General features: G+C 38.5%; 1 protein-coding gene and 1 non-coding gene across 3 annotated transcripts; one reads left to right on the top strand and one right to left on the bottom strand.

The window, feature by feature from the left end:
* The first annotated feature begins 344 nt into the window (after positions 1-344).
* Positions 345-27,128, top strand: LOC105689313 (knirps-related protein-like). Of its 2 annotated transcripts, none has more exons than XM_048649215.1 (3): positions 345-363; positions 21,935-22,012; positions 24,811-27,128. In XM_048649215.1, exons 2-3 carry the CDS (start codon positions 21,935-21,937, stop codon positions 26,125-26,127), a joined length of 1,395 nt encoding a protein of 464 aa, XP_048505172.1. In that variant the 5' UTR covers positions 345-363; the 3' UTR covers positions 26,128-27,128. The 2 variants fall into 2 exon arrangements, with proteins under 2 accessions (XP_048505172.1, XP_012261650.2); XM_012406227.3 differs by lacking the exon at positions 345-363 and adding an exon at positions 16,647-18,037.
* Positions 14,213-14,284, bottom strand: Trnap-cgg. Its single transcript has one exon. It is a non-coding gene; the product is annotated as a tRNA-Pro (tRNA).
* Positions 27,129-27,453: the final 325 nt, after the last annotated feature.

Raw genomic sequence — 27,453 nt, 5'->3', positions numbered from 1 at the left:
GCAATAAAATCCGTGAATCGGTAGATTTGTCGGACCGTTGCAGCGTACGTACAACAAACATATATGTATAACTGTAAATGATGTTAACTAATTTCTAGCGTATATATGTGTACACACGAGTGTGTACATACAATGTAATGAGGGGGGTACTATAAGGAGAGACACGCGAGTCCATTGTCTAGAATGATAGTTGTGGGTAGGTGATCGTTATACCCCCGCGCCGAGTTAAAAGTTTGCGCAATTCGTTCTTCCGGTGTCCATATTAACTGTTGCCGTTTGTGCCGTTGCCGTTGCCGTTGTTGCTTCTGCTGTTGCTGTTGCTGTTGCTGCTGCTGCTGCTGCAGAACGCGTGGATCTGCCCAGGTAAGACGACTACGTTCTCCATTATTATACCTATGGCCGTTTTCCTTTGCTGCTGGTGCCGCTGCGATCGTTGCAGGTGTCGCAATACCTCCTCGCCACCAGCTCCCTACGCTCGTACGTACGTGCGACGTACGCGCGAGTGTAACGCGTGTGTAAATATAATTTTCGTACGTATGTAACTGTATAAACACACACGTCCGCACCTAAACAGACAGGATGTCGACGAGGTTGATACACGCTTCCCTGACCATGTTGATCCTGATTCCGGGGATTTATGTTTATAGCTGTACACCTCATGCATGTAACAGCCGTGTACCCCAGAAACGCGATATCTATACTCTTAGTCCACTCTCACCACGATTGGTGTTGATGAATTTTTTACGCCAATCGCACCGGCTGTAAAATTACAACCCTTGGATACTTTTTTCGGTCCTTCTTTTCCAAAATCATCCGCTACAACTTTTTCGGATTCACATTTCATTTCATCTGTTCTAATTATTCACACCTCGACGGGCACGTGAAAAGAAAGAGCGGAATTCCACGGAATCCGATGAAGGATCATCGGTTTTGATCGATGTCGGGAAAAAGCATGCCAGGGGTGAGGCGGGGGCGGGGTGGGGTGTGACAATCTTCACCGTTCACGAAACAAACATTGTTCACTTAGGTCAGCTAAGTTTAACTCGCGCGGTATAATTTCCACGAGTTGTTTTTTTTTTTTTACTTCTTCTTCTTCTTCTTCTTTTCTTCCTTTTTGAAACGGTGGCGGAAGTCGGTGGGAGGAGACGTAAGGAATAAGGTAACGCTTCCGGCGACAGGCAAGGACACTCAGAGGCCTCGCGCTCGATGCGATTATTTTGCTGCAGCAACAGAAACAACTGAACGCCGTAAGAATAGCGCATATTTTAACGATTCTATTGCAGTTTTACATTGTTGCATCGTGATCCAGAAATCTCTTCTTAATCTCCGGACGAAAATTATCCTCGCGTATTTGTCCTAGCCGAAGGGGTGTTTTCTGTGGATCGATTCGTTGGAAAAATCATCTTGAGGTTTCCTAGAAACTCTGAGTTTATCGCGGAGAAAAAGAATAATTGATGCGCTAGAAAATTGCTTTGGAAAAACGAAAAATGGAGATTAACCTCTTACAGAGATTCGTGAAAAATGTTGTTCGGCCAGACCCTGTCAGATACTCGAGATGGATTTTCTTTTTGTTTTCGTCTTTTTAAAAAGGTATGCGAATCTTGATGAGCGATGAAATTAAGAGTTCTGGAACTCCGGTTGTGGGTCGCATAATTCTACAACATATTAGGAGTGTGATTCATCGGCCTAGATAGGAACTATCAACTGATAATATATATTTTCTACACATACGCCTGCGCTATTATTTCCCAGGCTAATGCACTGCGGTGTATAATCATACTTATTTATTATTGTGAGATTATTGAACGCGTTCTTCTGGCGAGAGAAATAAGAGAATGTCCGATCCGATAAAAAAACGTTCAATTTTTTCCAACTGATACACAAAGCCTTTTTGAATTCGCACGATGTTCGTTTTATCATATTAAAGGAATATGTTGTGCGCGTATATCCGTATGTTACGTAACCAGATATTATATATAATTTAAGATCGCTGACGCTGAAGATCTGGGTATATGGAGTTCAGTTTTTTCCAGTACGTCTTAAATCCTGACCTTGATTTAACAATTGCGTTAATTTAGGCTACCCGATTCAACCTCGACTGTAATAACACAACTATATTTTTAGAGTCGATTCAACGGGGTGATGATTACAATACATATTCGATTTACACAAGTAATAAATATATCACGACGAACCATCCGTAAGTGTTTCAATGGTCAGCGATTTGCGTGATTTGATCTTTGTTCGCGATCATCTATAGAAACGTATAACATATTCACTCGCTTTATTACCTATATGTACACGTGCGTATACGTATGTACATAGAATTGTGCATTGTGTACGAAACGTTCTTTATCACATCCAGGAACACGTATATGGTTTATTAATATCGATGCAGGTCAATTATAAATTAATTATAAACGAACGGAAATAAATCGCTCGAAGATTATTACACGCGTGAAGAAACTCGTACGAATGTAATCACTTGATTAGACGTATACGTGAACACGTTTATTTTTCAATAATGTGTATCGAGATTTTATGAATTTATCATGTGAAAATTTCGAAATTTGATTAATTAACCGACCATTACACTGTACGATATAATCGTCATGTAATACTCCCGGCGCCGTATACGTCAATACATCGGATAAACAAATTACGCAATTCAATCGAAAAATTGAGGGAATGCGAAAAAAAAAATTAATAAAAACAGAAAACCTACGTGAAACTCCGAATAATATTCAAACGCGCGATTGCAACCTTATGAGAGAGGAACGATCGCTTTGATTCGTTTAATTACGTCTCCTCCGATGGATGGAGACACCAAATGTATCATACCTATGCGTTCATTAGCAAATAAATCGACCGACCAATTAGACCAATTTCTGACGTTTCCTAATGGGACGCGATGATCGTGCGGACCGAGTTTTTTTTTTTTCTTTTTTTTTTTTTCACCTCGCTTCAATCTCTGGTCCAAATCGTTGTCGTTCCAAATGAGAACTATACATTATGAATATATATATATATGTATACCGACACAAAGAAATGAGATAAGAGTAGTACGAGTCAACTCATTTCCATTATACGCGCGCGATATACAACCCACGGTGCTAACGTCCTCTTGCCGTACGTACATATCTATATATACATATATATATATATAAATGTATAAGTTAACAACATCCAGGCAATAACACATAAATTAAATTCAGATAAAAATCTCGTGAATAAATCGTCGAATTGCTCTAAAATTTGACTAAATGTCAGACGAAACCGTGGGACCGAAATGCTGCTCCTTTTTTTTTCCTGAGATTTTTTATTTCACTCTTTCATCTTTTTATGTAATATCGATGCGGCTAATTTCGGGTAATTTAAAATAGATGGTAAAAGTCGGATATATTTACATACGTGATCGCCCATTTCGTTCTTTCGTTTTTCATGCTACAGAGACCAACTACTCGTCCTCCACATAGCTTACGTTTCTGTTATATATTTTTACTCGTGAAATTCCAATACGAACATATGGCTGTCCGTATTCTCTCCTTTGCACGTGGAGCTTTTCGGATTTCTCCATTTTGTTTCTATGCGTGTTCGTCTTTTCTTTAATCTTGCGACCCGGTCCCATCGGACGTTAAGAAACAGCCCTCGCGTCAGCGCGCGGTAGCATCCCCCTAATCGGGTGATATATAATCTTGACGAATGTACGCTTTTAAAATTTCCATTCCAAAGGCATCGCTCCGGATATCGTACGCGGAGTGCAATACGACTTTTACTCGGTCTCCATTTCTTCACGCCTCTTAATAGGAATTAAATACCCCGTCCTTTTGTATCCTTCTGAGATTCACCCTATCCAGCGGGACGTCTTCATCGTCGCTCTTTTTTTTGTTTCGCTCCTCGGCCCGTTCTCGTTTTAATTTTTTCATCGCTCCTCCGCCGCTCCTCTATTCTCTTCAATGTTGTTGATCTTTTTTTTCAACCTTGTCGCGCTTACTCGAGAATACGAACGATATTAATTTCTTTATACGACATCGGGTAGTGTAAAGGCGGTAGAACCAACACATGACATTATGCAAAGCCTTTATAACTTTGCATAAAGTTCCGGCGATGCCCTGGATTAAATCTAAGGGCCCTGCTGCGCGGCCGCTGCTCCTGCGGGCAGATTTCATACACGTGTACGATCGTTTTCCATATATCTTGTATCATATATTTATGAAAACGCTAACCGGGAGTCCTAAAATGGAGTTATAAATTTTTCCCTGTCAAAATAAAGAAACCCTCTATTATCCCGACTCGGAATTATTATAATGTGTCACACGTACACCTATACGCGCGTTCGCGTAACACACGAGCTATTAATTTTTGTAGTCGCGTATACGCGACAAACCGCCTGAGCTCGTAACAGACGATCTGGGAATAACTGAAAAACCGTTATAAATTTTAAAAACTCCTCCGCACTTTTTATCCCATGTGTGCAGATTGCGATATTCGCAAAGGTCCGCAAGAGATATACACATACACGTATATCTCCGGTCGGAAGTGTCAGAGGTGGTCGAAATAGAAATCTATTTTTACCGAGTATTTTTGCTAGAACGAATGTCAATTTTTTTCATCCATCGCGAACGGAATGAGTTTGCGTAGCCCTCGATGATCTCGCATCTGCTCGACGCCGGTTGAGGAGGGTCTACATTTACCGTCAAGGACATCAGGAGATAGCGTAATAGAAACCTTTATGTATACTTAAGCGTTATTTAATTGTCTGTCCATGGCGCCGCTCCATTAGCCTAACGCAAGGAAAATCGAGGTGCTGCGTGGAATCGGCTCTCGGGTGCGGAATACGCGGATACGGGAGGAATATGGAGGAAGGAGAGTCGGTATAAAGTAAATGGAGAGAACGTGAAAATTAAACTACCCAGTCAGACGGCCATCCGTCCGTCCAGCCTCCTTTTCCTCTCGCGCTTTTGCACGTGTTTAAACCGCACGTATTAGCTTTATAGCTTTAAGATTTTGAAAATTGGATAAAATAGCAAGCAAATAATTAATATAAATATTTATTATATATATACATACGGTATAAAATTGAAATAAAACAATTTCAGTTCCTGTACACATAGCTCGTTCGTTCTGAACTCAGGGGTCACATACGTGCCACCGGTGTATATAATAATTCCATACATATGTATACCACGCGGTATATGATCTACGCGAACGTCAGAATTACGCACGGAGATCGAGAGATCGAAGACAAGCGAACACCCACGCGTTTTCGTATAAATATTATTTATACCTGTACACGTACTTTTGTAATCTACAGCTAATAGACTCATCCTCGAGCGATTCGATGAAATCGAACCGAGATTTGATGAGAGAGAATATTTGAGAGAAGATTTTTTTTTTCCTCGGATCGAAGTATCGCTTCTGTGTTTCGGTTTACTGTTATAATTATTTTTCGTCGGTTAATTTTCATGACATTCGACCGATTCTGATTATAATCCGTCCAACCGTTGAGCAACGTCACTTTTTGAGATCGATATTTATACAAACTTTAAAACCATCCAGCTATCATTTTAATTCCAATTTTTATTCGTTTGATGGTACAAACGCATTTTTTACTAAACTTTATCTAAAATGTTTCCAAGTATCGAAAGACCGCCCTCAGCTTACGAATGATTTCTGTGGTCAGCTATACACCCGTAGCTGTTATCTTAATACCGACAAGAAAATAAGGAATAGCCGGTCGTAAAAATGATGGTGACCAACTTTTAACGTCCATAGCGGGTTATTGAGAAAAAAACGTTATACATACACGCACACATAGTCGAACTACACGGACAATGAACTTCGCCGCGCCAGAATTATTGAATCAAATATTTCTATGTATAGGTATGAATCTACAATCTACTAAATAGCTCGTAAATTTTCAAAACTAAAAGGCGGTGCTGCGACATTGAAAAATTTGAGAAATTTACGCCTTTCCTACTCTTCCTACATCGTTGCGCAATTTTTTTTTTCCTTTAAATTTTATTTTATCTGATCTATTATTTTCTGTCAAATTGCATAAAATTATCGGAATTCTTAAGTATTTGGAACGTAATCTAAAACGAGAGAAAGATCACACCCTCGAATTATTGCTACTATTTTTTATGTTTCATTTTCGTCACAATTTTGTTCAATTTTTACGTTAATGAAAAGTGGCGACATTACCCGTTTGAAAGCGAGAAATGAATTGAATTCAGAATCCGCAGGTCTGACAGATTCGATCGAAAATTTTGTAGATCGAAACGATACAACACTGCTGTCGGCTCTACGGAGATGATACGGAAAGATGTGAAGATAAAAAGCAAAAATGAGAGGAAAGAAAAAAAAAAAAGAAACGAAAGGAAAGTAAAAAAAGTGAAAAAAAGTTGTGACGATGTTCATGTCGGTATTCGCGAGTTCCCACATATTTGCATGTAAATATTCAACACTGTAAACGTATAAGTTATGACGTTTACGCATGTTTCTATGTAAGAGGACATAATTTATTCAACCGTGCGCGATATATAACCGCGTGCAATTTTGCTACGTATGGATGTATAGGTGTACACGTACACGCGTTTCTACGTATATATGTATATATATATTTATATACAAAATATTTAACATTGCTGATCATAAGATCGTTGCGCAGGACTACACATGTTATAATACAAATATACACGCATTAACTAACGTGTATTATATTCACTGGATATCGCGAACGGACGAATCGAGCAAAAGGTAAAATGCATTTATTTCTATAAACGTGTATAGGTGTACGAGCGCGTACGAGATATATAAGTTTATAGAAGATGAAGTAGGCGACAATTTAAGCTCCACTAATTATAAATCAATCTCGAATTCCGTCGAGTCCGCGCGCGCAACTTATATTATATACATTATATATACGTGTACGTAGGTATATACACTTGAATTTCCTATGTAACCGCGGGCGCGTATACCCGGTCTCCTTCACGGAACGATGCGTTGAGTATATGCAAATTCGTGTCGCGCAGCGGCTTGTCTTCGATGCAACTTTTAACTCGCGTACGGTATACGTATATTATTATACCCTCACATGTGCAACCTATCGCACGCACACGAGCGAACCTGCTGCTCCTGCACCGCATTCATTTATGTACATAATACGAACGTACGTATATACGTATAACTATGTACGCGTATCCCTTCCTTCCACCTCGGTCTACCCATACGTGACTTAATTTCGAACTTTAACTCTGGTTACATATATAACACGTGTAATTAACACTCCAGATGTAATTAATAGACTAGCACGATAACTACATGAATTACTGACTCTTTATTTTTGTACATGTACATATGTGTATCTGCATTCTACACGTATATATATATATATATATATGTGTGTGTGACTGTACACGTAATTTATTATTATCACAATGATTGTTGCTGTTGTTGTTGGTGTTATTATCGGTTCAAATGTTGTGACAGGATATACATCGTCAACGTACGTTGTTATTGTGATAAACGATCATTTATTGCAGATGGTGTTTCATTTTTTGTTCCATACCTAAGGTAGGAATCATTAGGAATGTTATCTATATACAGAGGTAATGATGTTCTGGATTGAGAGACATTTTTAACCTTCGTATTATGAAATTATGATGCGAGTTATCGTCGTTAATTAATGTATTTATATGAAGCTCTATATATGGGCATCTAGATTTGTTATTAGCAAAGTCTTGTACGACGTGGAGTGATATTCAAGGTCAAGGTTAGATATCCCTCAATGTCCTGAGATTGATGAAGACCTCAAAGATCGACGAGATGAGCGGGAATGAATTCTCGCTGCACGGATCGCTCCATTAGAACGCGTATAATTTCAAAGACCTAATTTTCTTGTTTTCTTTTCTTTTTTTTTTTATGTTTTTAATCCATGCACGTACGATCGGTAATATGTTTGGAGGAGAAAAAAAGAATATAAATGAAATAAAGTAGAATGGAATGGAATAGAAAACACACGGGCGATTGATTACTTATTCTTGAAGACCGTGTAGACCGAGATTTTGAAATATCTATGTGCTACCTATATACGTATACGGACGTTTCCGCAAACTTGAAGCGTGATATCATATATTTTATGCGATGCGGAGGATGAATTTATTCACGTTTTACGGTCTTAACCGACTTGCTACATGCGATCTTTATCGACATCCTTAAAACCCCTTCAACACGTAACCTATAAAATCTTCTATTATATAGTATACATCGTATACACACACACAAGATAATTTACGCAAAACAAAATGTGAACGATAGAAGAACCGAGGACTGGTCGCAGAGACCACCGGCATAGGGCGAAAAAAGTCGTCCATGGATGTACCTAGAAAATGAAGTACGATCTTTGAGGGCTGTTATTAAGGTTATTCAATCATCTTTCAACTTGTACACACAACCTACTCTCTAGCATTCTCAAACTTTTTCACCTACAAGTTTTCAAAATTTCATTCTCTATGATAAATGTGTTCCCTGTTCTCCGTAGATCTGGGGATGTGAGTGAAGAAATTTTATTGGTTTTGCATTTTTGTTTTCCTTGCATTTTTTTTTTTTCAAACTATTTTCTTGAGCAAGGTACGTTGTTTTAATGAAAAATTGAGCTTTCGCCAGGTCAGAAAAATCATTTTCAAGCATCAACGGACCGAGATCTTTCGTCTGTAGAGTATCAAAAAAAGCACAAAAATTGTATTCCAGCTGGTAGCGATTTATTTCAAAAAATAGACACGGAATTCGAAATAGGTGAACAAATAGCGTAGTTCAAGTTCAATTATTACCAGAGGGACGTGGGAAGAAATTTTGCGGAAAATGTGTCCTCGTCCATACGTCGAAGCCTTCGGGGCAAAAATTTTTTCTCTCCATTCCTCATCCTCTTCTCTTTTTCACCTCATACGAGAAAGCATCCGCCTCAGTTATGCGGGTCTTGCAGCTATGGTCGTATAGCTTGTGGAGTGCGTTTCCTTCCACACACGCGGTGAGGTAATGTGGGAGAGGTCGTAAGAGGTCGGTTGAGGTTGTCCGCGAGTCGAGCAAGGTAGATATAGCCCTGTAGCTATTGCTGCTGCCTTCTAGATTCCTGTAGCACGCGATATGTATATATCCTTTATGAATACGCCTAAATATACGCATATCTACGTACCGCTAGAAATTCAATTCACCATCTATAACATTTCACCGAACTATACGCGGTCCGTGATCGACTAGTCACGGTGACATAATCGCGAAATTCCAAAAATCGTTAGCGTTCGAAAGAAGAGAAGTACGAGGAGGAACTTTTCCCTTTTCACATTTCTATTTCTAGTCTATGGCTCCACGAGCATTTGTAGCGAACGTCCGGCGTCGCGACGCCGTTCACGGGGTCAAAACGTGATAATATACGATAGGGAATAGGAAACACATATGCATATAGCCTGCACCTATGAAAACGTACGTATATATATATATACATATATATATATATCCGTATACATATGTATAGTTATATAGTTGTACGATAATCGCCCTGAGGCACGTGTCAAAGTGGCTGTATAAGATTCGTGGAATTCGAAGAACCTTTCTATCTTGAATTTACTGGTGAAGTATAAGAGATTCGTTTTACAACCGGTTAAACTGCACCGTGATGCCGCCTGCTTCTGCTGCACAACACTATTTCTCTATACATAAAACATATCTCGGCAGCGGGAATCGCGTTACTCGTATCCAACTAATGCGACTTCATTCAAAAGCAGTCAAATACCCGAAACGCCCAACGACACGAGAATAACAAAAATATGAAAAGAAACAGATCACCGAATCATTCCGCAAGATCGTCGCTAAGAGATATTTCATCCGTTCGGATATCGGTTCGATGTTACTTTCAAAAAACTGTCGAATCAACGATTGTTTTTCAAGTTTAAATTCGCTAGAACAGAACCTCCTGTACGTACATTGCAGGATGACGCGCGGTTACAATTAGAGTACGTGATTGCACAATTATTATACCTCACGTACATTTGTTTGTTTTTTTATTTGGTTTTGATAATTTGTACATGCAGCTCAAAGATGAATTTACATATTTCACATGTATATATATATACGTTTTACCATAAATATTCCGTACATCATAATCACATAACGAACATTAGCCACGTCTCCGATATGTACGTACAGCAGGTTGAAGAAGAGTAATGAATTTTTTCCGATCACCAAAAGAAGCACTATCAAGGTAAATGCGTACTTCATGCCTGTTCATTTTTTTTTGGTTTGAGTGTTTATTTTTTTTTCCTCTCTTTCGCGATACAGTCGCTGCTGCTTCCTCGGATTTCCGGTTCAAGGCTCGTTCATGACTCCTCTGTTTTTTCTTCCATTTACTCAATTTTTTCTATTCAATGTTTTTCAAACCTTTTTTTTTTCCCAACTCCCTCTGGATATCAACGAATGACGTGAGTACGGGTACTTCACAACGTTCTTTTCGGTGTAACATGACGGTCAGTACCTATACTTCAGTAGCATTTTCTCTCCTGCAGCTCGCAACTTCTTGTTATAATAATATCTTTCGTCTACAAGATACATGTACTAACCGTACACACATATTTTTTTTTATAACAACCTAAAACGTCCTCGTTTAAACTTAAAAAAACGAACGACAACAAAAAAAAGCAGAAAAAATAAATAATGAGATAACTATAAATAAGCATAAATAAACCAACATAGATATTAATTGCGCAATATGTAGCAAAACATTCTCATACATTTTTTTGCATCAATTTTTTTTCCCTCTTCTTTTTTTCAATGATTCTGTCTTGCTTTCTTTCTCGCGGTTGTATCCAGTAGTTTCATAGCGAAGTTTCAAGCCTTTTTCTTCGTTCCCCGCGTACTTTGAGGACGCACGTCTATTAGGATAGATTTCTGTCGACATGAATTAGCAACGATTGTTGTCCCGTGTTCAATGCACGTGTGATGGATTTTTATAGGTTTTGTAGGTACGCACCTATACTCCTGCACAACCATAAGCGATGACGAGAATTGGTTATAATTACGTTAACAGGTCCGCTGCAGTCTGTATATCCGTGCCTAATTATGTCCTTATAAAGGATCGTAAGTGTAAAAAATATAACTATTATAATGATAACGTAATACATATTCCTTGAACGTTTTATTATTAATTAATATCCGCAGACGACATTGAAGACCACGTATGCGTGGTATGTATATATATATATGTATATACATTTACACATCAAGTAAATTTGCAACGATTCCATTTTTTATTTTCTTTATTACCATCGTCACATATATATAGGCTGAAACAACGACGCGAACATAGGTTGCGGCATGTGCTCGTATACGTATGTACGAAACTTTTTACTCGTTACATACTTTATCAGCGGTAATTTCATAACGCGTAAATCATACAACGAAATATACCATCATATACGTAAAAATTCCCACTGCAGTAGGTACGATATCGAGCCCGCGAGGGAAAGATTTCGTCCGATCATCTATTATCTGATAATAGCTGTATTTTAAAATATATTTCTAGCATCTGTGAGTTTCGTTTATCGGTATTTGACACGCGATGACAGGACTCGGGAGCAAATGCTCGACGCTTTTCAAACCTGATCAACGTCATGACGAGTCGTTAACGCGCGCGTCGCTTATATTGAATGTACATACATTATAGCTCGTGCTTCGCGTTCATCCTTATAAGCCGCATTTAGCTCAAAGTGTGGTCGTCGCAACGTATCATATACCGGGAGGCCCGAAAAAACAAAGAGAATAAAAAATTAGAAGAAAATTCTTTGTCACTCTCAAATCACGAACAAGATCAGCAAAACTTGTTTCTTCTGCGTGGTCTTTTTCTCAGTTCTCGTTTGTTTTTTTTTTTTTCAATTCTTTTATTTCTCATCATTACTGTCGTCTGTATTCTAACGTAAGACTTTAATTTCGTAATAAATAAATATTTCACATATAATTAGCTTCAGTGAATGGGTGGCGAAATTCCAGGTTGCAAAAATTTTCAGTTTTTTGAAAATAATATATTTTCGATGCTCGGAGGTAATCGGAATATTAAATTTGATATTATTCTAGTTGCTAATGCAGAAATTATAATTTTGTCATACAGCGATTGATTATCGCTTGAAATTTTTTTAGCCATGTCTTCGAAGTAACCGTATACACGAGTGTAACTGTTTTTTTTTTTTCTTTTTGATTTTTTTCTTTTCTTTTTTTTTTTGGTCTCTACATCTTGTAGGTATTTTAAATGTAATTGTGAAGCGATTTATAGGCGCGAGTGTTATAAAATAGAAGAGAGGAACACATAGCGTTTCGTTTCAATAAATTTTATTGTACCTACACGAAGGATGGATGAGAATGAGAATGAAAGAAAAAGAAAAAAAAAAAAGAAACGGGTAGTATAAAATAGAAATACAAAGTTCTTTTCTAATTTCGATGATTAATAACGATCGATAGATCAACAGTTTCTCTTATAGTTTCCTTTATAGCGACTTTACATTCTCCTATACTATTAATGTATTAATTTTTTTCCTCAATATAATACCGTTACCGTTACTATGCTTGTAGAAGAAAACACTGGATATGTGAATAAAGAAGGCGTGTGAAACTTCGAGCTTTTGACCGTCGTAAATAAAAAGAAAATACGTACAATGTACAACATATGTCGCGCGATCTGCATTTTACATGCATACACACGTAGGTGCGCGTGAAAATTAAAAAGTTGATAAAATTAAAAAGAGAAACCAGCGGCAGCGCTCAACTTACCGATTGGTTAGAAAAATTCTGCAGCTCATTGGGTTCAAATTCAAATTGTAAACACACTAAAAACGATGAGACCTAAATAGTAGTTCGTAAGGTTGGAAGTCAATTGACGCCCTAGGGCAGAATGTTGCAGAGAGTATAACCCACGCATACGACCAAATTGGTAGAAAACTCTGTTAAACGGATCCGATTTATTAGACGCTGCTTACGTATGTATAACTAGAAAAGATTTCTATGTATATTTCATACATCTGCGTCTACCCGACTATGTTATACCCGTACATGTATGCCTGTATGTATTTACATACGTATGTGACGCAAATAATATGACCGCGACGAAGATGAGTCCTAACTGCTTACACACATAGCTATACATATGTATGATATACTTGTGATTCTTATTATTGTTACTGTCGTTTTTTTCTCTTTTTTCATTTCAATTCTTTTTTGTTTGTTAGAAACTAAACGCTCAAAGCGGTATTATAGAGATGCTTTTGTCCGTACATCGCATCCGCGGGCGTATTTTCTCTATGCTTATATAGTAGTAGGCTGATTTGTCTAACTCCTGTCTCCTAATACCTTCGGATGAATTAGAGGCGAAAGAGGGATCAGAAATAGTCATAACTTAAGTGTCCTGTTAATCAGGTCAGACAGGTAAATAAGAAGAAAAATATATATATATTTCTTACCGTTGCTCGTATGGGTTCACGTGTGTGTACATCTGTACAAGGATACGCACGTGGATTGGTCAATCTTTCAAATTCTAATCCCAATTATTACACTATAAGAAAAAGGGAACCTAAAAATTATCGATCAATTAATTAACTAACCGTATGTACGTTCTTACAACAGTAAAATCGCTGGCGAGGATCAGAGCTATACATACGGTTCGTTCCGATCGTGAGTGGAGAGTCGTGTTTAAAACTAACCGTGCGTTTAGCGTATCAGAAGTACGAGAGAGAGAAAAAAGAAGGATTTAAACGGAACGAAGTGGAAGAAATAGAAGAACTTTTCCTCAATTATCGCTTAATGCACGCATCCGGAATTGCGGTGCAGCAGGTTTGCGGTACACTCTGATGCACGATGTGCCAAATACCGTTCATATCGCGAATTTTCTCAAATGTCTTACAACTCTGCGGATGCACGGGTGACTCGACCGGTCTGATTTCATTTCGCTGGACATTTTTCGAAGAATTTAAACGTCATGGTCTAGATTGCCGGTACATATACGTATCGTGCGAGAGCATCGCGATGATTCAAGGTTCGTCACGAGAATTTGTGAATCGCTGGAAATTCCGTTAATTGATGATTACGTGATACGAGTATGCGGTTAATGGCGATCCACATCCGGAAGAGGAAAAAAGAGGAGTGTCATGAACGGGCAAAAATATATTCATCCACGGGGCTCGTCCGGGATTTGAACCCGGGACCTCTCGCACCCGAAGCGAGAATCATACCCCTAGACCAACGAGCCGTTGTAAAAAGTGTTCAGGATAATTAATACTATAATAAAAATTTTTAAATTCTACATTGATCGGGACGTTTAATTTCAGCCCAAAAAATTTTCGCGCATGAAATCTAAGAGTCATACCGCGGATCATCTCATTTTCAATCTGAAGTTATATTTAGAAGCTGTATATTAATCCGCGTAATTCACGTGCCGCCATCTCTGGATTACGATTCTAACCACTGTTCCGTGGCAAGAGGTAGAGAATCTTTCCCCCCATTCGCCGTATCTTATACACACGGCGAAGCGAAGGCATTGAAGTCTCCGTATAGTTTAGGGATGTCGTGTCCACGCATTGAAATCTCCCGTCGTTCGTCGCTACGTACCTACCTACCGCGTGCTGTAATTTCATGTTTCCATGTAGACTGCGGAATAAAATGAAGATTTCAATGCTCTATGTGAACGCTTGTGCAATTTGATACCTTTTTTTCTCTTCTTTCAGTTTAATTGCTCCTACACTGCGGCATGGATAGGTGTTATAGAGTGATTTCTCGGTTCGATGAATAATTTGTTCAAAAAATCATAAAGTTTGCACATTATTTATTCTTGACCTTGCAGTGTGTTGACCACTGAAAATTTTCGAAATATACAGACCTACGTACCTATGTATTAACGATCATAAAGCGAGCAATAATTTTTTCGAAGCAGGAAATTAAATTCTGCAGCGCAGGGGTTAGGAATGCGTTATATACATTGCAATAAGTAATTTCGGTAGGTAATTGACTAGAAACTAGTGTACACGTTGAACGTGCGCTATATCTGAATACATAAATACGTTCTATATACCCTCTTCACGGTGTAAGAATTCTTAATTAAAATACCCTCACCTCTATGGGTATTGTAAAATCGAAAGTACCAACAGCATAGTACCTACTCTACAATTGTACTCGAGGTCGATACAATAACCACCATCATAGTTTTACGATCGAAAACATTCGCATCCCATCCTAATTTCCCCCCCTCATATATACCCCATGCAGGGGTGAACCTACCTCATTATATTACATCGACCCGAAATATACCTCCTCGATCTTTTGTTTTAAAAATTCGTACCTCACTACGATATCGGTCAAACGTACCGCCATTCACAGGTATAGAGAATCTCCCTTGTACGATCGATTTACTTGGAATTGGTCTCCTGATTTCAAGAATAAAATTTCATTCCGCATCAATATAATGTGAATATAGTACAATCGCTCGAATGTATTCACAGTCTGGTTAATGTCGCTTCATAATATTTCAACAATTCTTGCCCGCGACGACGGTCTATATAGTAATTAGGTTTCAACTGTAGAAACAGAAGTATAAATACGAGTACCGTATACCACGGTATGAAATTATGTAATTTGTTTATGGCAAACACGAGCTATAATTAATATATATGCTGCGGCACACTACGCTGGGTAGACGACATTAAATACAGTGATTTATATCCAGAGAGGGTTTCTAAAATTTGAACTTTGACAAATACCTATAGTTTCCATTGCCAAATGTGTATACTCATTGTCGGTACGCGTATAATAATATCGAGAGCTGTTATCGAACCAGATTACGTTAACCTGAGTGCAGTCTTACCCCATACCAATGGGTAGCTAATTATTCTGAAAATCGATATCTAAAACTCTCCAATTTTCTCCTACATGCTTACAACGCAGGTACAACATGGACACATAATTGTAATAATTGTTTTCCCGCGCCCGCAGCCTTAAGGGCATATCGCAAACGATTGACATACAAAATTTCAATATATGAGCCCGAAGCGACGAAATCGGTTCAAAAATCGACATACCAGAATGGTCGGAAATTTTCATTAACAGAATCGGAAGTAATTATCATCGTGTGTTGTTAGAAATATGTTATTAGACCTACACCATTTACACGATACGGATACACGTATTTTTCTGGCACGTGTTCCGCACGATTCTTCGTATATAAGTGAAATTTATACGTAAATGTATCATTTCCCACGCGTTATCACGATAATCGACGACGATGACGGGTACGATGACGACGATCACCCTTGAGGGCCGATGGAATCTGTGCAATAGGCCCCTCCCTCTTATCCCTCCCTCTAACTTTATGAGTGTCTCCATCTCTCTTCATCTCTCTCTCTCTCCATCTTTCTTTCTTTCTCTAACAAAGTTTCGCGTCTCTCTCCTCATCCCTACGAATCCTCCCCTCCATCGCAATGCCCACAATCGTGCGGGCATCATCGGTAAGTCCCACAAGAGTGGTCTGTCTCCCTCCCTCCCTCCCACCCCCTCCTCTTCTTCCCTCCTCCCTCCTCCACCTCCTTATAGGCGACAGCCCGTGCTCACCTGTGCCGTTTGGATGGGCCCTACACTTCTCCGGTGAGGCCCGCGCGCGTATAACCCCAACGAAACACCAGCCAAAACTGTACACTAAATATACACGCGTATTACGTACGCGCAATTCAAATTAACCCGAACTGTATCGTACGTAAAAATAATACCTCAGTTTGGGCCGGACGTTGACTAATAGAGAGAACGAATTTTTATCTGCGACAAATTGAGGATAATAAAAATAAAAATGAAAGTAAAATCGTCAGTTCCGGAACGGAAGTAAAAAGCGATGTGTTTTTGAAAAATCGTGACAGATCTTGGATCGGATACTCTCGTCGTGTCGGTTCCTATTTTATTCTACTTTTTTCTTCGTCGTCGATCGATAGTTGGTTGTACTAATAGTGGAGGTGTATTTTTTGAATTGAAAAAATTGAGGGGCGGGGAGGACGTAAGAAGAAGAGAAAGAAGAGAGAGAAGAGGAGAAAAAAGAGAGAGAAGAAGAGGAAGGAGAAGAAGAAGAAAAAAGAGGTGGACACCCCCTGAAGGAAGGAAAGTCATTCACCCATCGTTCATCGAGGGGGCACATAGCGCCGGTCATTCTTCATCATTCGTCGATCGCTTTATCATCATTTTATGTATCTTATAAACGGTGATGATTAACTGAAAACGCAGGATCGTAGTTTACTATTTTTTTCAACTGAACTCACGCGGCTGCCTTCACCTGTGATATTAATCGAAACAAATTAATAATAATCGCAAAACGAACGGAAAAAAAGAAATCAACAAATTGATTGCTGAGCGATCGGTTGCGATCGGTATAACAATTTCCTCAAGTGATAATAAGAGAATAAACGAAAGACAAAAAAAAACCACGGTGCAGTTTCGATTGGTGAATTTTATGTTTCGTCCCAATCGTAAACTCAGAGGAAATGATCCTCGTTTATCTTGATCCATACGATAATTTCTTAACAAATGCGTAAAATAACATCGATGTAACGCTAACCGTGATAAGATATTAAAAAATTTCATGTCGGTGCTAATAAATCGATGGATCTGTGCATCGCTATCTGCCGTCGCTTGGAGAATTTATGTCCATGAAATATCTCGTCGGAAAGGAGCTCACGTTATATGATTAATAAAATTGTAAAATATTCGAAAAATGATATTCTCCGCCGTTCAAATTGAGTGAACAAAAATGGATTACCCATCGTTGAGAATATAAAGCAAAATATAAAAAATCCAAAAAAAAAACATTCAAAACGAAAAGGCAAATCGAACTCACAAATACACGGTGAAAAACTATACGAAAAAGCTGTACCGCGGACACCGTGTAAGCGATAACTGTCTACTAAATTCGTGCGGTGGACGGTGACGGAAAAACAAGAAAAAAAAATTGATCGAAACCTAATCAGATACGGTGAGTTCTTGTGCATTTGACAAAAAATTTAAAGGGTTAGTTTTTTGGTATACTCGAAAAAAAGTAGATATACTTATCTCGTGTAGATGATCAGGCTTTAAAAAGATCTGCCGATTTGAGCAGATCTTTTCGAGTGGGTATTCTTCGATTTTTTCTATCGGCACTTTTATTTTTGGTCTTTGAGTTGTTTTTTTTTTACCTCATATTTCATCAAATTTTTTTTCCAAAACGTTGTACCTGGGTACGCGTATCGGAGCTAATGAAAATAAAAAGAACTTGATCATGATTTTGAAATGCCACCCTCGTCACAGCTATATAATATAATCCTTAGCACTAACAGCTATTTAGGTGCGCGTTAATTACGCCAGTATATAATATATAGCAGCAACAGCAGCAGCGGCAGCAGCAGCAGCAGCAGCAGCAGCATGCGGCTGCAATGCGGCATGTATGCAGATATTATAATACCCACCATGGCAAACGGTTTTTTCCGGCACGACTGCATCTTTATTGCAAGGTCTTGAAGAACCCAACTTTTTACAATTGTCCTGAATACAATTATTATACCCGTGCGTTTATTACCATCGGAATACTCATGTTCTATGTACGTGGATGTGTATGTATGTATATATGTAGATTGTAAAAGGTGCAGCAGTGCCCTTTTGCTTTAGAAAAAAAAAAGGAAGAAAACAAGAAAGTAAGAAACTAGAAAAAAAAAAAAAAAATGAAAAAAATGACCTGAAATATATTTCCAAATTTTACCGAAATTCGCGACGCTATACTAAGTCCTTTGAAAAACGACTCAAAATAATAAAACAAGCGACTGCAACCCGAAGTTATTATCACCGTATAATTTTTTTACTCTGTCATTTTTTGACCTTTTTTGTTTTCCTCATCCCTCATTTATGCGATCAGTCGCAATAAAATGGCACGTTTTCTATATAGATCCAGATCGGATAACTAGAATTTCTTAATTTTCAAACTATTTATCAGCTACGATAGGGTTCGAGTTGGGATATCTTATGGATATGATGTGGAAAGAGATCTTAAGGAGATCGTGGATTAAGGAATGGAATGGAATTCAGTTATAGACAAGACAAATAGAGTTTCACACCGCGTATATCTGCTGCGGTTCATGACTGCAACATTTCTAGTTGTGTATAATATACGTACACCGTGCTGCCGATGCTGCAGCTGCAGTGCGAAAGAAAGCAAAGGCAAAGGCAAAGGCAAAGGCAAAGAGGCAAAGGCGTCGGTAATATTCAATGATTCAAGGAAATTATTGCCAGGTTAATTCCCAGTCCGATAATCAAGATCGAAGATCGTGCCGAGAAAGACCTTGTCGTAAGTTGCGATATACCACGCCGAAGCCGTGAGAATTATAACGCGATATTCAACAGCGGCAGCAGCAACAGGAGCACCGCCACTACCAGCAAAAGTGTAATAACTGCAACGATCATTTGCTGCTGCTGCTGCTGCTGCTGCCGCTGCTGCCGCTGCTATTGCTGCAGATATGCGCGATCGGTCGCGAAATTATTCCCGATGTGATTTATAACAACGATTCAGCTATTACCCCGCGGTAATCGCGTGCATGTATAACGTCAAAACCCTTGGGACAGATGAAACAAAAAAAGTAAGAAACAAAAGGGTCCATCCACGGTTCGAAAAATCATATCTGGATTCTCGACGGTACTCCAAGATGTGCAATATTTTATGCTAATTACCTTAATTGGAATATAAGTCCGATCGCGGGATGAAACTTTTTCCGTTATGATTCTCTGAAGTGCAATTAATGCAGTATGCAAAAGATACACACGTAATATATTGTCAGATATACTATGCGCACATAATATTCTCGATTTTTTTGTTTTTGTTTTTTTTTTTGTTTTAACCAACAAACTTGCACCAGGTTATTAAACACACGTGTGTAACTATATGCAGTTATCTATACAGCGTACGTGCACGTGGAATATTCTGTGTGCTGCTGCAGGTCGTGCAATTAGAGTTTTGTGAGTCGTTGCGCGGCAGCGGGACGCTTTCGAGATTCGACCATGGGAATTATTAATACATATGTACGTACATGTACGTACGTATGTAGTAGTTACGTATGTGCCCAACTCGGCGGTGGCATTAAAAATCGCTTTGGGGCTCGCCGAAACAAAACAGTACCTAGTGTCCCAGATTTAAACTGTCGTATACCGTGTATCAGTACACAGATTTCGGGTTATGCGCACACGCTATTCATTTACCCGGATAAATTTTGGGAGCAAAATTTGAGGAACGCGAAGATTGTCGGTCGGTTATACGTCGACCGAAACTATGCGACGAGCATACGCGACAAGACTTTCATAGATGACGGACTGTCGCTAAACGCAAAAGCAAATTCTGGCTAATGGAAAAGACACATCCGTCTCGGAGATATTTGATTAACCCATTCAAAGAAGCATTTATACGGCTTTGCCTCGAGATTTTACTCTTGCAGCATACATTTGAATACGCACACGTAGGTATACACGGGTATTCTCTAGGCGAGGTGGGTAATATAAGGTGTCACCTCCTGACCTACACTCGATATACGTAGTCGCCGCGAAGCGAACTCTTACGTATGTAACTGTGGGTCCACAGCCTGGTCAGAAACTGATCGGTTTGTTAGCTTTTATCATTTACATTTGCTCGATAGATACAGCTAAGCGAAGCCGAGATGTTGAACTGCACGAATAAATTGAAACCGGGGAAAACCGTTAACCATACGAGGCCGACTTTCTGACAGAAAAACAATGTCACTGATCTGTCACTGATTCATAACACTCGCTCAGGTGATAACGGGTTAACCGAATTCCGGGTCATTTTCCGAAATAACGATATTCGTTCACATCCCACGCGTTCTTCCGCATAGCTGCAGGTTGTATTCCCACGAGTGGAAATCCACTGCACGTAAAATCCGAAGAAAAAGTCTATAAATCCAGTGCGCGATGATTCATATACTTGTCTGCAATAGTTACGATTATACAGATCCCCGTGATTCCCTGTCTTCGAAGAAATTAATTGAATTTCAATCTTTTCATCCAAAATAATATCATACAATTTTCATAGAATTTTCATTAATTAACAAGTTCACCCCGAAAGTAAAAATTAGTCGTTTAATTATTTAACTATCCTCTGTCGGCGAAAATGTTTCTCAATCCATTTGCTAATCTGTATTACCTGTACTATGAGTCATCGATTAGATAGCAATTAGATTCAAGAAAATTTAAAAATAAATGCGACAAAACTCTATACATAATAATTGTGTACACAGTTGATCGCGTATTGAATTTCACTTTTCACGAGACTTTTCGCAACTACACCGAATGTACGTATCTATGTATTGAATGCATCTATAGACAGCTATACACCCGAAATGTTACACCTCGTGAACAATTTCGAGTTGAATAAGAATGGCACAAAATACAAATGATGAAAAGAGAAAGAAAATAATTAAAAAACAATTCAATAAATATAGGATAAAAAAGTTGGGATAAACAACACTGTTTTATATTCGTAGTAAAGATAGAGAGCGATGTGGTAAGGTGGCAAATAATATCTGGCAATTGACGCGGTTCAAATTTCTGTTTGGTTCACGGATCGCAGGAGACACTGTCTACAACAATTTTTAACTATTACATGTAACGTCTCACAATTGGTCTGTCTATAGGCAGTTAATTGTACAGGTATAAGAATGTAAAATCATAGACAAAACAACGAAACATCCAATTTTACAGGAAAATACGAATTTCGTTGATCGAAAAAAAGAAGTTTAGCCAAAAATGCAAACTGTTTAAATCGTTCTCCTTTGCGTACACCTGTTGTTGTTTCCAAATTTAAAAATGTCTAAGTTTTGTTCCTTATGTTTTTTTTCAGATGAACCAGCAATGCAAGGTTTGCGGCGAACCCGCGGCAGGTTTTCATTTCGGAGCTTTCACCTGCGAGGGTTGTAAGGTTGGTATTAAGTGGTTTAAAAATTTTCCCATCTCTCGAGCATCGATGCTCGATTGGATAGAATTTTCGTTTCACCGTCAGTTTGATTTTCGAAATTAATCAGCCGAGGTGAAGTACGTAATGTTTTAGGGGTTGATATCGATATCCCAAATAAAAGTGTTGAAGAGTACAAGTGTTCCCATTATAATATTCACTTGCTCCGTCTAGGCTCCAGTGAGTTTCAACCGTTTGAAAGGCGGTTTCCGGTGCTTCGCACTTGTCCGCCACAATTGTTTCCGCCCTAGTTAACGGTTACGTCACCCCGCAGTAGCACCGCCACGGTATTGTTTCGTTTCGTTTCGTTATTTTCGTTTTCAGGCCCACTCTAGCATGTCACCCTCCTCTCTATACCTCATTTTCTCTCTCCCTCTATTTTTCCCTCTCTCGCTCTCTCTCTCTTTCTCTCTCCTTCTCTCTCCTTCTCTAATTTATTATAGTTTTATTTTACTAGCTAAGCTCCAGTAGCCAACTTCCGACGATCACGACGCACAGAAGAGTAGGTCCGCACGTCTGCACGCGACGAGTAGTAAGACGTTATATTGCTCGTCGTAAGATTTACGAATGGGAATAATTCATATAACACTGCAATAAAATAATTGACACGCATGCCTAAACAAACGTTTAAACAGGTTAAACACTCTCGAGAAAGTGCGCCGCTGTGCAGAGATTTTTATTCGAAATCCCGCGAATGAAATAAAATAAAATGAGTTGAAATAAAATAACACAAACTGAGAAATAGAATCAAAAAACTACATGATGTAGAATAAACTGCGAATTAGTATTCAAATTTGCCGAATATTTCGAACTCATGATCTGACCCTCGTTTAAATTCGCTCGGTTTTACAGTCATTACTTTATAATTTTTTCCTTCTGGTTCTGTTCGGTTTTTTTTTTTTTTTTCTTTCTTATCTTTTTCTTATTTTAATTACGTAACTTGAATTCAGTCTACTGCATTCAACGACGGCGGTATATATAAGGTATATTACAGTCGGTAGTGGGGAATTAGGAGACGTAACGCTAGGATTTTCTTGATTGTGTCATAAAAGAACGATGAACAGTTTTTTACATATACACTGATATAAATGTATATTTATACGACTATATAAATATAATTACATCTGTGTGAGTCGGACTCGCATATACTTTATTTAAGTAGGTATACTATAACAGCTAGCTGTATTGCTGATTGTTGTGCAGAGGTTACGAGATTGTTTCTCTATAAATATATGTGTGTATGTACAACTAGCGGCGTAACAAATAACAATAGGTGAGTTGTCTCGCAGGCGAGCATCGAGATCACTGGGCCAAAACATCATCTGAAGAAATGAAGAGCGAGAGAAGGCTCTTAATTTCGAGACAGTAGAACCGCGAATGTACTAAATACATTATCCTACGAAATACATGCTCAAGTTTATCTTATATACGTGCACGTACACATATGTACAGTGCTACATATTTTTAGGGAAATTTGCACGTGGTTTGAATCGGTAGATGCAGCTTTCGAGATTAAATGATCCTAAATAGGTTTTTCGTAACAGAGGCTATTACAAAGTTGTACTGATTTTGGAAACGATATGTACATCGCGTATTACTCAGAACAATTGAATTGGAGGAAATATATCGTACGATTCTCCTACTTTATTTCGGTAATTATGTAAACACGCGATATAAATCCCCTCGAATAGCCTATTAACGGATATAGATCTTCTCCTCGCCTTCCACAAATAATACCTTTTGAAATTGAACCATTTACTTGAATTTGAAGAAAATTAGATGTGGAAACCGAAACATATCGTACGGCGGGATCGTATCATTATGCGTATATGATTGTACCGGTGCAATTTTTCTTTCGGCAACCGAAAAATCGTAGGCTTCCGGTCGTGTTTAATTACTCGACGCGTGCCAAAATTCCTTGTACGAATAACATGGTGAGGAGAATAAGAATGAAATAAAAAATGCGAAGTATTTCAAAACTCTTGCCTATTTTCGTCCCGGGGTAGGTTCGTGTAATTTGTTTAAATAATATAGCAGGCGAGAAAGTTGAACAATGAGAGTGTAGATAAGGTGATCTATGTGTTAATCTATATCCATACAGACGAAGGTATAATGGTATAGAAATTCACACGGTGAGCAGCTGCTAACCCGACCTTCAACGTTGTCGAGACACTCTAATTAACACGGATAATTAATACATTCGTGAAGCTTACAAAGTGCATCAGGCACAGGTTCACCGCGATTCAAAGGTACATTAAAACGTGCCATAAGTGGGTGCACAGAATTAGCCTTACCTGTGGAATACCGTAACCCAGATTGCGAATATACACACAACGTAATAATTATGATCTCACTTTCATTGTGTTTCCATTCATCCATTCTAGGATCTCTTAAAAGTGTTACTTCGGATTTCATACACCGTTTCCAAGGGATACCGGCGCGTGTATTATAATATTAACCGCGGCTAATTAAAACCCTGAAAAATCTTCGCTCCCTCGTACCCGGAGCATGTATTTTCAAACGACAAATTTGGCCATGTAAAGTTTCATAATTTCCAACTGTCGCTGTCGCTTCTTCAGTTGACCCAGATTTAGAAATGCAATATGTGCAACTTTTGTCAGAATTATACCGGCTAGATATATTCTTCATCTCATTATTCTACTTAATTTGAAATGTCAAACCTAGAGATGTTTTATTTATTTATATGTTCCATTTTATCTTATCATTTTTGATTATCATTTTTCCTTCTTTCTTTTATTTTACAGTCATTTTTCGGGCGTTCCTACAATAACTTGAGCAGTATATCGGAGTGTAAGAATGGCGGCGAGTGTGTGATAAACAAGAAGAATCGAACTGCTTGCAAAGCTTGTCGTTTGAGAAAATGTTTGCTGGTTGGAATGTCGAAATCTGGTTCCCGATACGGTCGTCGTTCCAACTGGTTCAAGATCCACTGTCTTCTACAAGAACAGCAGCAACAGCAGCAACAACAACAGCAACAACAGCAACACCAACAGTCCCAACAATCCCATCAACAACAAAACCAAAGGAGTCCCGCGTCCATGAGTGGTCATCATCTGGGCCAGCGAAAGGATGAAATACTGATGTTGGGATTGGACGATTATAAAAATTCAACATCCCCGAGCATAAGTTCACCGGAGTCGCACAACAGCGATAGTTCCGTTGACGTATCCGAAAGGCGAAACGCCATGAGCCATTTGCATCCAGGTTTTCGACCACTCCACGCTCACCACGCTGCTGCAGCTGCTGAATTGTCAGCATTGAGTAAAGAAATGCTCGGACTCCCGCTCGGTTTCCCTTTGGGAGGAATGCCGCTTATTCCTCCGGGATTTTTACCACCTCACGGTATCCCCATGTTCCCTACACCCTATCATTTGTACGGTGCTCATTCTCCTCAAGGTACACCTCATCCCCATTCTCTTATCGGTGGACATTGCGTACCTCCGGGTGTTTTACAACACTCGGGTATTATAGGAATTCACGGAGTGGGGGGTAGTCATAACAACAATAACAACAACAACAACAATAGTCATAGCAATAACAATAACAATAGCAATAACAATAACAACAACAACAACAACAACAATAACAACGACAACAGATTCGCGCACAAACACAACGGTTCGATCGGTGCTCGTGTTTCTCCCGATGACATCGCTAACAATCTGCAGGCTTCGGAATTGGCTTACACCAAAAGATTTTATTTAGAAGCTGTGCTGAAAAGTCAGAGAACTCCACCGCCGGCTCGATCGCCTGAAGAAGAATCGATCAAAACGAACTCTGATAACGATGATATTGAGACGTATTCCCCGAGAAGGTGCAGTGTTAGTCCAAATTTAGATGGAGCGGTTACTCCACCACCTCCTCAAGACAACCCCATCGATCTCTCGATGAAAAACTTATCGAGTTCAGGAGATTTGGAAACGGTAGGGCGACTGGGTACACCCGAGTCATCGCGGAGCAGGGGGGAAGATATCGACATGGACGATGTTAGCGACGAAGAAAGTCCTCCCGCGGCTAAACGGAGACCCGCACCGATAGATTTGACCTGCACAAAGGCTTAGGGAATTCTTGCTATAGGTGTGTACATGTACATTTGTTCAGTAAAATCAGGTCATCGAGATCACGTATGTAAAATATACATCCATGACATTTTAGTTATTTGATTATTCATCGATATCGATTTCATGAATAAATACAAAAACGAACGTTGTTACCAATACCCATAGTGGGTATATTATAAATTGTCTCTTATTCTAAGTTTAGTTTTTAATATTTATATTTTATTGTAAATAGTTACGATTGCGTATACATATATTAATCGCGGTGCTCTCTAATTACCCGCAGTGGATACAATTTACACATCATATTTTATAAATCTGTACACATATTGCCGTTTTATATTGTTTAAACTTTGACGATTATTGTCTTATTAACTAATTTTAAATCATATACATGTACCATATACAAATATCTAGTGCTGTTTGCTAATACTCGATAATCGATCAAAACTTAACGGCCAGTAGATACCTTCGTTTTATTTTTATTTTTTTATCAACATTATCTCGAACGCTCGAGAAAAATACAACGAGTAGACCGTGTCTCAAGATTTTCACTCTTGTTGCTTGTGTCTTCTGATATTGTTTCGAAAAAGTGCAATAATTCCATACTTACTTTTTTACAATATATAATTATAAATAAAGGTACTGTCGAAATGGAAAGAACAATCTAGAATGAAAAAAAGAAACCGTTGTGTAAATAGAAATAAAGCTATATCACTTTTATTAACTGTCATAATTTTTTTTCATTTCTTTTTTTTCTACGATATATGACATATCTATCCGATGGGACCCAGGCCAGTAGTAATTATGTAAATAGTCATGATCACAATTGTTATTGATGATGTCGCGATTGTTGGATTCTGAATAATTGTAATTAAGAGTAATAATGATAATAATATTAGTTGAGATAATGTATATTAATGATAGAGAAAAAAAATAATGACGAGAATACTTGTGTATTTCACTAAAAATAAGAAAAACCGAAAATCTTACTTAAAAAAATATCAAACATATTTCAATATCCTTGAATCAGGTGTACGTATAATATGTTATAATATGCTTCAGGTATAGTATAAGATGTACGCGGCGTGGGATCACTCGAGATCGTTTTGAAGTCTGCGTTACATACGGTTTAGGTCATCTACACGGTGATTAATAAGCTCGTTTTAGTTAAATCGATTAAGAACGAGAGAACGAAGCCTAAACTGATCTCAGCTTATGAGAAGGCTAACTCGGATCGAAAGTCATCCGTGTCAATAGAACGTTAAGCTGGTACAATAATGAGCTACTGCACGCTGTATAGGGATTCGAGAGAAAAATTTAATTAAA

This window comes from Athalia rosae, chromosome 2 (assembly GCF_917208135.1).
Source record: "Athalia rosae chromosome 2, iyAthRosa1.1, whole genome shotgun sequence".
NCBI lineage: Eukaryota > Metazoa > Arthropoda > Insecta > Hymenoptera > Athaliidae > Athalia > Athalia rosae.
Note: the sequence above shows the minus strand (reverse complement) of the source record. Positions and strands in the feature narration are given on the sequence as shown.